Raw genomic sequence first — 12,771 nt, forward strand, 5'->3', positions numbered from 1 at the left:
CGATCAAACTATCAACTGAGATTCTTATTACAGTACATCGCCCCCCATCGACGGTGTCTTTCTCCATCCCATAGGTACGCTGTTGATTACTAAGTAGTGATTGAGTGACATCACTTGTTTGAGATGGAGAGTGTTGGTGGGAGCAGCACCTTCCAGGACAGGCGTACATTGAAAACAGCGATCGCGCGTACTTGACTACAATATGCGGAATCAACCGAAACGGAAAGCTGACACATCTGCCACTCTGTCACTGTGAAAGAAGAGTTTAAATGTAGAGGTCATAATTCACTTTCAGACAGCTGTTTGGAATCGCCCCCAATGCCGCACTCTCTTTCAGTTTTCATATGTTGCAATGTCTTCCACCTTTTTTTTGTCAATAAGAAACACAGGCTCGCTTTTTTTTATTTCAATCATCCCATGTGTTGTGAGAGCACCAGCATCATAATTTGCTCCATGTGATGCTCAGCTTTCAGTCAGAGCCAATGGATCGAAACGTGTTAATGTCAGTTTAAAATCTGACACAGACGTTGATGTCATTGTAGAAATACAAAATGTATGGCTGTGTACACAGCTGCAGTCACACACTGCTTTGAAGTATTACAGCGGAAAAGAAACAATGTATCAGACAATGACACAAGAACCCTATCTTGCGACTGGTAGTCAATATGGTCTTCCTACAGCACAGGCGATGAAACTTTACACTGGTCTGTGCAAGTGACTTTGATCACTGCCCGCTTGCTCCAATGGACCAATACCTGTACATTCAATAAGAAAGCCACATATACTCGAGCCCAGCACACAGATTGTATTTGTTTAGCAATATATCGGAACAGAGATGCGGTGAAATCTAATTGAGTTCTCTATCAGATTCTATCTACGGAGTTTTTTATAGTTCATAGTTTTTCTCAGTTGGATGGTGCAAAATAACTATGATAGAGGTTATGTTTTTGTGACATACATGAATGCACACTGAGTGACGCAGATCTCCGTCAGTCTATAGTACCTACGAGGGTAACACCAAAAGAAATGCACACTATTTTTCTAAAAATACAGTTTTCATTGTGCATGTCTGAAAGTTTTAGAGTGTGTAGATACATTCTTCCCGCTTGTTTTCAAACTTAGTTCAACCTGTTTCCATGAGTGGCGCCATCACAGCATGTCTTCAAGATGGCTGCTACACTTAATGTTCGTCAGAAGCAACGTGCTGTCATAGAATTCCTGTGCTGTGAAAACGAGACAGTGGGAAACATCCACAAGAGGTTGAAAAAGGTGTATGGAGATGCTGCTGTCGATCGCAGTTCAGTTAGTCGGTGGGCAAGCGGGTTACATGATGAAAGCGGGCACGGCAATATTGAGGATTGTCCTGGCAGCGGCTGGCCTCGTACTGCACACACTCCAGACAATGTGCAGATGGTTAACGAATTGGTGACTGCTGACAGACGCATCACAGTGAACGAATTGTCACGCTACGTTGGGATAGGGGAAGGAAGTGTTTGCAGAATACTGAAAGCGATCACAAAACTCGGATGGACAACACTGAAACACCCGCCTTACAGTCCTGTGACTCCATGTGACTATCATCTCTTTGGGAAACTGAAAGACTCTCTTCGTGGAACAAGGTTTGAAGATGATGACTCCCTTGTGCACGCTGCCAAACAGTGGTTCCAACAGGTTGGTCCAGAATTTTACCGTGCGGGTATACAGGCGCTGGTTCCAAGATGGCGTAAGACAGTTGAGAGGGATGGAAATTATGTGGAGAAATGAAAATATTGTTCCTAAAGGGTGTATCTACACACTGTAAAACTTTCAAACATGTAGAATAAAGGATGGATTTAAAAAAAAATAGTGTGCATTTCTTTTGGAGTGACCGTCGTATATGTAGTTCGGAGACGCACCACGTTGCAGTAGCAAAATCCTTGTCCTTCTTATAGTTCCCGTAACTGTTCATACTTTAATTTCTACTAGCTCGTGTTGCAGAAGAAAGCTTCGTTTGGCGCTGGCCTTATGGATGGTTGGTTGAGCTGTGACAACATGTTCCCATTCCACTGAGTGGTCAAAACACCGTCCTATCGCATTAACGCAGCTCACTGTGTGTCCATGTGGAGCAGAAGGTCTTAGACTTCTGTTCGGTTCCGACTTGAACCGGAACGATCACATGGACAAAGCTGCAGAGAGGGCGGGACAGAGACTGAGGAGCAGTTACAAGATGTGTGGAGGCTGTCTAGAAAACCACACTAGAGTTCTGCTGTGTAGGCTCCTTAGCATATAGGTTCGAAAAACGTGACTCGTTTAAAGATATGAGAGGAGCACGAATATGATTCAATGGTGGCTGTAATCATTAAAAGATGTTAGCATAAGATGTATTTTGTTGATTGGTGTATGTGGTTGAGCGGTTAGACTTCATTCCAAATCTCAGGCAGCATTTCTACCAGAAAGCGTAACAATACCAGAGACTCTTGTCTGTGCCTCTACAACCGTGACCGCTTTTTATTCAGGCTGATACTGGAGTAAAATAGTGGTTGTGATCCTATTTTTAATAACGCGGTCCTTGCGCGAATTGTATGTTCTGACATTAGAATCCTTCTGCTGTCAGCTTTAAATGTCGGTTCTCAAAAGTGTTCCTCGAAAAGAACATCATCTTCCCGCCAATAATTTCCATTTGAGCTACCTAGAGAGTGTAATGCGGCTGCTGAAAAAATAATTACTCGTCATGCAAAGTGACTTTCACGATCAATTTCATTAATATGTATATTTGTAATTTTATAAATAATATGTTGTAAAAATTCTTTTATACCATGTATTATGTAAGTGAATACCGATGCACTCACACAATGTGCAAGTTTCATGTCTGTGTACGCATTTGAATATGGACAGTGTTGAGTTGCCCACTGTGATAGAAATATTTGAGATTACTCGGGAGTGAGTGTTCAAAGCATGTAAGACAGGTGGACGCTCTGGATTGAAACTGCACAAGTAGAGAGAACAAGCGTGCCGCTATGGCACACCCAACAGTAGAATGCCTGGATTGAGCTGCTGCCGGATCTTAGAACGCTGCGGCTTCCTTTGCAAATACCCGTGTGGAACACGGCGTTTTTCTTTTCAGCACAACCACTGTAAAGCTTTGTTATATACATCTGAGTTTTATCTGGATGCTTGCCTGAAATACGCAAACCCTCATAACGATAAATGCAATCTGTTAATGATTACGATATTTATAAAAAAGAACTATCTAAAGTAAACATTGCAACTAGTGATTTCTTATCTCGTTTCTTACACTTTTACTCATTTTTTTGTATACCGTTAACTAAGTTACTTACGTTTTCTTGTACAGTACTGACATGAAAATTTCATTTCAAGTGTAATGGTTACTTGTTTAAAATATGTTACGATACACTATGATGATTTAAGTTATAATGACACAGTATGGTCATGCTATTACGTCTATTTTCAAGAATCTTACAGTTCAGTTCCTTTAGTATCTCTGTGACACTCTGTAACCCCCCCTTCCCAATCAGCCTACTGGACTGCGATATAACTGACAGTGATCGCATATGCCTAATGAAATTTTACAGTGAGTAAGGCTATCGTTACCGAAGGAAAATAACGCCGGTTAGTTGGAGGAAAGGCATTCAACCAAACATTCTCCCATGCTCCATACGTGAGTGTAACGGTAAGAAACCCTAATAACTGGTACAGTGGGCCATACCCGCTGTCATGCAGCTCACGGTGGTTTACAGAGTGTAATACATGTAGATGTTGGTAGCTTCGGAAACTGTGAAATCGAGATTGCACTGTATGATGTGCTTTTGTCTGAGCACAGTACACATTACCTAATTTGCCAATTACAGTGAGCTTAGCAAACGTGAATTATTCAGGCAATCTTAAATTGATGTGAATGAAGGAATGACCCTTGTTTCATTTATTTCGAATATGTCATAGTTTCCATGTCACGATTTCCGAGGATATGGTACGGCTTGGACGTAAAAATAGACCTTAATCGTAGAACATTAGAGGGGAAGACACTGCCACATTGTTACTAAACCATCCTAAATTTTACACTCTATGCTTTATTCAAAGGAAGTCATAATTTACAGTTTATGCACTAGGTAACTACACAGTTAGAAAGTCTCCAGTGGTATGTCACATACAAAATAAGTACGAAAGTCCTTTTGGACACCCTACACTGACAATTGCACTACTCAAAATGTTGGCAGCAACCCCAATTGGTGCCAAATTCAATCGTAAACTCTAAGAGTATTTACTAATTTAGGATTAATTTGCTGTGAATGGGGCAGTGACTTTTATATTCTTTGTTGTTAAAATTACTTGGCTGTTGCTCTAAGAATATGTTGCGATTTCCAGGAGTGTGATTAAGTTGCTCTCGGCTGTATTTCCAGAATATCTCGCCAATTGTTATGATGGGACACAAGAGCATAGCTTGAATTGGCAGAAAAAAAATCTGGTTGTGAAGACGGACTGATCTGTAGCGTAGCCAGAGGTGTAGGTTATGTTGGAATGCAACATTTTGGTTGTGAGATGTTGAAGCAAACGACTGTAAAAGCAAATAACCTGGTTGTGGTGACAGATTGATCTGCAGCATAGCTAGAGACGAGTCTTTGGTACTGACAGCTCGGTAGCGTCTTTCCGTTGCCTAGCGACCGCAGGCAGGCAGCCAATGACAGCCTGACTTTGAGCGGGTAGCAAGGGCCACGTTGCCGCTCTGAAACCCGGTCGCGCGCGCTTATGAAACTTACCAGTGTCTCGCGTGCAGGCGGTGCGGTCGTTCGTCGTTTGTCTGAAGTTGAATTCGCAGTTTATTTCGTTTTTGTTGTTTTTAGTGTTTCTTTGTTTATGTTTCGTTGTAAACAATGTCTAGTGCGGCGGGGAGTACCAGCCCAACACAAGAAGTGAAACGGAGGAAGAAAAGTGTGCTACACACCCAGGCCCGTGAATTCGTGTGCTCTGTGAGGGATTACTTTGAGAAAGAAAAGAACAAAGGTGGGCTCTTAATTCCTGTTGTTCAGGTTGTGAAGAGAACTGCAGCAGCATTGAAAATAAGTAAGAACACTGTTGTAAAGATAGGGAAAGAACAGTATAGTGTAGATTGTGACGAGAGTGGCACAACAAAGCTGCACACACCAGGAAAGAAGCGACCGAGAAATAAGCAGGTGACAGCTTTGGACGATTTTCAGAAAGACGCTATTCGTCGTCATATATACAGCTATTATAAGAGAAGGGAACATCCCACTCTATCTAAATTACAGGTGTCACTTCAGAAAGACGATCTTTTTAAAGGGAGCAAATTTTCATTGCGTACAGTGTTGAAAGACATAGGCTTCAGCTATTCACTGTTTAACGGACGCAAAATATTAATGGAAAGGACAGATGTAGTTGCATGGCGGTGCAGATTTCTGCGCAGGATCATGGGTGTGGAATTCGAAAGTATAGTGTGGTTAGATGAAACTTGGGTCAATTCCAGCCATTCTTTACGTAGAGGCTGGAATGATGGAACGCCCGAGGGGACAATGGCAGTGCCTGTTGGCAAAGGAGGGCGTATTATTGTCTTACATGCAGGAGCATCGAAAGGTTTTGTGCCAAACTGCTTGAAAATGTTTCGGTCAAAAAAGACGGGAGATTACCATGAAGAAATGAACAGTGTAGTATTTCAAGAATGGTTCGAGACATCGCTTATGACGAATCTGACAAGTCCATCAGTGATTGTTATGGACAATGCGCCTTATCATTCCGTTGTTCACGATAAGGCACCAACCTTGGCAACAAAAAAAGACGATATCATTCAGTGGTTGAAACGGCGAAAAGTAGATTTCAGAGAAGATTTAAGGAAGGCGGAACTGCTCGAAATTTTGGCACAAAAGAAACCCCAATTTCCAACATATGTAATTGATGAGATTGCTAAAAGGCACTGGCATGAAATCGTTCGGCTTCCTCCATACCACTGTCACTTCAATGCAATTGAAGGAGTGTGGGCGCAGATAAAAAATTACATTGCTGCAAACAATAAAATATTCACGATCTCTGAAGTGGAAACTCTCCTTCCAGCAGCTATCAATAAAGTGACAAGCGAGACGTGGGATAAATTGTAAACAGCACTGCAAGTGCCATCAGAGAGGCGGCCAAAACCGAAGGGGTTGTGGAAGAATGCATCGAAAATTTAATTATACATCTGGGAGAGAGCAGTGATAGTTCGAGTAGTGCTGAGGAAGACGTATTCAGGAATGTAAGGAGGGAATTTGCTATCGATCTACAACCAGATCATCATATTGTGAGTACTTTCTTCAGATTATAGCTCTTAATACACTGACCAATTATTCTGTAGCTTGTAGTAGAACAAATTAATAATGCTAATACTTGACAATGGAAACCAAAACTGCTAATGTTCAACAACTTGCGAAAATAGTTTTCATTTCAGTTGTGAAGTTTAACAAATAACTTTATTATGTTTCAGCATCTTAGACACTTGTACTAAATAGCTCTTATCAGTTTTCGAGTTAATATATTTCAAGCATCAACTTTAAATAAATTCACGCGTACCAATACGACTTGTATTTTGTCTCGCTTTTATTTCTGCTGCTGGAGAATGCGTGTAGCAGACAGGGCGCCGCGTGCTGTGAGCCACGTTCGGCAACAGCGCCGTCTGCCCGCCGGAACTGTCAGTACCAATCACTCGTCTCACGGACTATAGGTTGAGTAGGATTACAACAGTTTGGTTGTGAGTTCTCGAAGCGAAATCTGGGCAAAGGAAACACAACAACAGCTGTGAAATCATGGGAAGTTTGGTGTTGGATGGAAGTCAGCGACGCTCGAAAAAATGCTACCTTGAGCCCATTGAGTTTTCGACTGTTAAAAGAAAAGAAAAAATTCCTTGACGTCTATATTTATGAGCTGCTCCATGACTCTGCTGTCAATATCTTTATTCTTGGCTTGTGTGTAACTTCTGTGTATTTTCTTACAGTAAATGTGTTTTTTTTCGTATCCAGGGTGTAATTACAAAGTTAATAAAATGTTTTCTTGCCTTTAAATAATATTTTTCATCAGGTTATGGGCCCAGTACACGTGTAAAGGCAAACAACACAGTTTAATTAAAACAATATTTGAAATGAGCGTATGTCTGTAGAGAAACATGACTGCTAGCGGCGATTATAAGGTCAGCATTGATAAGCTTGAAGGACCTGACGACTGGGCCAAATGGAAATGGCATATTTCTATGGTGCTACGTTCAAATGGACTAGAAGATATTATTAACGGTACACGTGAACGTGTAGAGTTGCCGCAAGATGCGACAAGTGAACAAAAAGAAGCGTACGTGGAATGGCACAAGGACGACGCAAAGGCAGCAAGTCTTATAGCAAGTGCGCTAAGTAAACCTGTTGCAGAACTCGTCTTAATGTGCAAGAATGCTAAAAAAATCTGGGAAAAATTACGCGCCCGATTTGAACGTAGCAGTACTCAGCGTTTGAATATGTTGATTGAAACATTTTTCCGTGTTAAACGTGATGAATCGGAAGATATTAGTGCACATGTGGCCAAACTGCAAAAGTTATTTGTGGGCCTGAACGATGAATTATCAAAACATGAAGAAAATACGCTATCTGAAAGAATCTTAAATGGTCGAATTTTGTCTACACTGGGAAAAGACTACGACAATTTTAAGGATCTCTGGGATACGATACCGACAGAAAAGCAAAGCTTGAATTTATTGATTGAAAAACTCTGTACTATTGAACTGCGTGAACAAGACGTTAATGGAAGTGCAGCTTTTGTCGTTTCTAAAACAAGAAAACGGCAAACAAGTAATCAGCAAGTAAAGATGACGAAGTCACAATTAAAACAGAAGTTTCCGTGTGATAAATGCAAACAATTAGGTCACTGGGCAGCAGAGTGTCCACAGAACACTTGTGACAGCAATAAAAGAAAAGAGAAGAAGCGAGACAGTGAACACGCTGCATTTACTTCACATGCTATGGGTGTGTGTACCAGTAATCACAGTGACCCAAATAAATGGTATTGCGACAGTGGCGCTACAAATCATGTCACTCCCAACAAACAGTATTTTGTTTCGTATAGTGAATTTGATGTTCCTCAAGTAATTTCATTGGGAAAACAAGATGTGAAAATGTGTGCGTACGGTCAAGGAACAGTTTACATCCAAATCCGACGAAACAATAAATGGTACAATGCTAGAATGGACAATGTTTTATACGTCCCTGATGCAAGTGCTAATCTGTTCTCTGTGAGAGCCATTGCCTGCAGAGGCTACAGTACTAATTTTAGTTATAATAATGTCTGTGTTCGAAAACAAGTCAGTGGCAATATTGTTATGACAGGTTATGTGAAAAATGGACTTTATGTGTTGAACATGCGTGTTGTTAGAAATGCAAAAATGAATCATATGAGCTTGATGACTTCATCCAAAACATTGCAAGTGTACCATGAAAGGTTTGGTCATCAGAATAAACAACATGTGAAGAACATTTTAAAAGGAATGAACATTAATGTGGAAGATACCAAGAGTGAATTTTGTGACGGCTGTGCGGTTGGAAAGATGCATAGGCTGCCATTGAAAACACAAACAATACGCGCTACCAGTACTGGTGAATTAATCCACGCGGATGTAAATGGACCAATGAGCTCGAAATCTTTTGGAGGCAAGCATTATTATGTATGTTTCAAAGACGATTTTAGTAAATTTCGTCGAATTTTCTTTTTAAGACACAAAAGTGAAGTGTGTACTGTGCTTAAGCGGTTTTTAAATGAAGCACGAACTAATGGACATGTTGTCAAACAATTTAGATGTGATGGTGGCAAAGAATTTAACAATAAGAATGTCAGTGAACTGCTTGCAGACAGGGGAATAGAGCTACTGATTCCTCCTCCTTACACTCCTGTACAAAACGGTGTGGCTGAATGGGAAAATAGGACCATTGTTGAAGCTGCCCGGTCAATGCTAAATCCGAGTAAATTACCTAAAGGGTTGTGGGCAGAGGCATGTAACACAGCAGTCTACCTAATAAATCGTACTGGAAAATCTTCAGTTGAAAATAAAACCCCTTATGAACTATGGTTTAATCGACCAGTAGGACGACTTGATCATCTCAGAATTTTTGGTACAGGCTGCTATGTTCACATTAACAAACAATTCCGTTCCAAGTTTGATGATAAGGCAGTTTTTGGACGACTTGTTGGATATGTTAATGACAAAGATGGGTTCAGAGTTTGGATTCCATCTAAAAGAAAAGTGGTGTTGAGTCACGATGTAAAATTTAAGCCAGAAATTGTTTGTGATTTACATAGTGATCATGTTGAATTTGAAGTCCCTCGGGAAGAATTTAATGATCCGAATTCATCTAAAGATGACCAATGTAAATCTCCTAGGCTGTACACTTCTGGAGGAAGCCAAACTCAAGAAAAAATTGGCACTCTCGATTCTAGAGAAAGTCAAGAATCGAGTGAATCTGAAGAAAATAAAGAATTAACAGAATTTCTAAAAGCAGAAGCTGCTGAATCTTCTAATGAAGAGAAACAGAAGAATAAAAGACAATGAAGAAAACCAACCTGGATGGAAAGTGGTGAATTTTGTATGGCAACAAAAGTTGATGCACTTGGATACAAAGATCCAAACTGTTTTTCAGAAATATTGCAGTCAAACGAGAAGGAAGAATGGATGCAAGCTATTAGTGAAGAACTTCAATCACTTAAGGAAAACAATACCTGGGTGCTGGTTTGCCGTCCGAAGAATGCCAAAGTATTGCAAAACCGCTGGGTTCTACGGCGAAAGGTCGCAGTCAATGGAGGTACTCGCTTTAAAGCCAGATTGGTTGCAAAAGGCTGTATTCAGAAAGCAGGAATTGATTATGACGACGCCTTTAGCCCTGTGGCATGTTATGACACCATACGAACTCTGTTGGCTGTAGCTGCTTCAAAGAAAATGCTGCTAGAACAATTCGATGTAAAGACAGCTTTTTTGAATGGAATACTTGAAGATGAAGTATATATGGAACAACCAGAAGGTTTCGAAGATGGTACAGGCCGAGTATGTTTCTTAAAAAAAGGTCTTTATGGGTTGAAGCAAGCGCCACGTTGCTGGAACAAACGTTTTGTTGAGTTCATGAAGAAAGCTGGTTTTTCAAACAGTGATGCAGATCCATGCCTATTTTATCGTAGACAAAATGGAAATAGCCTTTATGTGGTAATCTACGTTGATGATGGCCTGATTGTCGGCAGTAACAAGAAAGAAATTGCTGTTTTTATGGATGTTTTACAACATGAATTCGAAATAACAACTGGCAGTCTTGACAATTTTCTTGGCATAAAAATAAAGCAATATGAAGATGGAGCAATAATGATAAGTCAAGGGAAATACACAGAAGAAATTCTGCAAAGATTTCGAATGGCAGAATGCAATACAATCTCAACTCCTATTGGACGTGAGGACAATAATCAAAACGAAGAAGTTTCGTCATTTGTACCCTACCGTGAAGCAATTGGTTGTCTCATGTACCTTTCAACAGTCAATAAAGCTGCTCGAGCTATGGAGAAACCAACCACTGAAGACTGGAGTAGAGTAAAGCGCATTTTCCGGTATTTGAAAGGGACCTTAAATTTTGGAATTGTATATAATAAAAAAGAAGAGTTAAAGATTTACGCTGATGCAGATTTCGCAGGTGATAACCGGACAAGGCGCTCAACAACTGGAATTCTTGCAAAGTACTCAGGTGGTGCAGTGTCATGGACAAGTCAGTGGCCACATCCACAACCGAGGCAGCTAGTGAAGGAGCAAAAGAGTTAGTTTGGTTACGTCGTCTGCTATCAGAATTAGTGGAAATGTCGGGGCAGCCTCCAGTTCTTTACATTGACAATGCTAGTGCATTGAAGTTGGCAAAAAATCCAGAATATCATCGACGTTCTAAACATATAGAGGTCCGGCATTTCTATGTTCGTGAAAGATATCTGAACGGTGAGATTTTCTTGGAACACATTGATGGACACAGCCAGTTGGCAGATATTTTGACGAAACCTCTTGAACGAGTTCGATTTAATTTTCTATGTTCAGAAATTGGCATGCAAGAGACAAAGCAATAATTTCATGATTTTTTTCTTTTGGAGGTAGTGTTAAAAGAAAAGAAAAAATTCCTTGACGTCTATATTTATGTGCTGCTCCATGACTCTGCTGTCAATATCTTTATTCTTGGCTTGTGTGTAACTTCTGTGTATTTTCTTACAGTAAATGTGTTTTTTTCGTATCCAGGGTGTAATTACAAAGTTAATAAAATGTTTTCTTGCCTTTAAATAATATTTTTCATCATCGACCAAGGAAATGTTATTCAGATTAATAGAAGAAAAGATCCTCCCAGGGACGACGATCGTTAGTGACTGCCTCTGTTCATACAACGCTGTAGGTACTGAAGGTTTTCAGCATAGCCTGAATGTAGTAGGTCCGAAAGATCGTTCCATTCAACACAGGACGTGGGGAGAATGTGGCGGGACGTCAGAGGTGCCACTCTATGATGTGGCAGAAAGACCAAATATTTATCGACTTACCCAGCTGGGCACATTTTCCATTGGGCACATCGACAAAACTATTTTCTTGAAGTGGGTAAACTTTACAAACCCGGCCGAATGTGATGCAATAATTCTTTCGAAGAATGTTGCAAGCACAACTAGGGACTATAATCCGTTCATCGTAAAGAATAAACATGATATAAACATTGCACTATGTGTTCTACCGCTTTTGCTGGAACCTCATTGGATTTCCGTTCCACGCGGAACTGCATCCAAGCTGTCTTGAGTACTGTCAAGTTCGATAATAAGGGTACGTTTTGTGCTGTGTGTTACGCGCACATTTACTTAGCGATAATACGGGAGAAAAGCTTTACCAGCCCATTTAACTTGGACTGTCAGCTAGCCTGCAGTGACGTGGCCGGCTGCAGCTCACACGAAAAAAGAGACAAGCAGAGGACCAATACAGCTTCGAATGTTATTTAATTTTTAAGCAGAATAAAATAACACACTGCAAATCTCTCACGACACGCTTCTTAGACGACTAGACGAAACCCGAAACACGTTATCATTTTTAGCTAACGTACTATTGTAACTAAAAACAAGAATTATAAAAATTCCTGACTTAACTACAGGGTAGTTTTTCTGCATAAGCTGTGTGTAACGTAAGAGAGTATCGAAGGATTTTACCGTATAGTTAAATATTGAAGCCACTGAAGGTATTACTTCCAGTCAGTCGTCTGGTAATCTCTTAGCTCTTTCCTTATCCGAATCCGAGAAATACATTTCAGTTCTGAAAGTGTCACCTGCTACGTTGATAACGAGCCTATCAAAAACAGAATCCACGAAGCCAACCAATGCAGCATTTTCTCGTCTTGTTTTATAACGAGACGTGACGAGCCGTTCTATATCCCGCCAGCGTTCGGCAGTGACGTGTGAAAAAGCTGTGTGCGTTAGTTCCAGTACGTCTGGCTGCTTAATAGTCTTGTTACTTCTCGGGCCAAATCCCGCCGCTTGCCTCCAGATCAGTTCTGTTGGGTTCATATTGTAATGGTACAGTAGCAAATGTAAAAACACAGAATTTGTACGATGTGCTAGATGCTGTGAAAATGATTGTTTCTCATGTTTCTTCGATACTTGTCTACCTCTGTGGCATAAAACGATGGAAATACTCCAAATAAAGAGGATTTGGTTTTTCATTTTTTCCTTAAAAAATTAAACTTATATTTTCTTAATTTTAACAACTTTTATGAA

General features: G+C 40.4%; 1 protein-coding gene across 1 annotated transcript; it reads left to right on the plus strand.

Annotated features, from left to right (window-relative positions):
- The first annotated feature begins 10,126 nt into the window (after positions 1-10,126).
- Positions 10,127-10,807, plus strand: LOC124722316 (uncharacterized mitochondrial protein AtMg00810-like). Its single transcript, XM_047247524.1, has one exon. The coding sequence runs from the start codon at positions 10,127-10,129 to the stop codon at positions 10,805-10,807; it is 681 nt and encodes a 226-aa protein (XP_047103480.1).
- The last annotated feature ends 1,964 nt before the right edge of the window (positions 10,808-12,771 follow it).

Source organism: Schistocerca piceifrons, chromosome 1, assembly GCF_021461385.2.
Source record: "Schistocerca piceifrons isolate TAMUIC-IGC-003096 chromosome 1, iqSchPice1.1, whole genome shotgun sequence".
In the NCBI taxonomy this organism is placed as follows: domain Eukaryota; kingdom Metazoa; phylum Arthropoda; class Insecta; order Orthoptera; family Acrididae; genus Schistocerca; species Schistocerca piceifrons.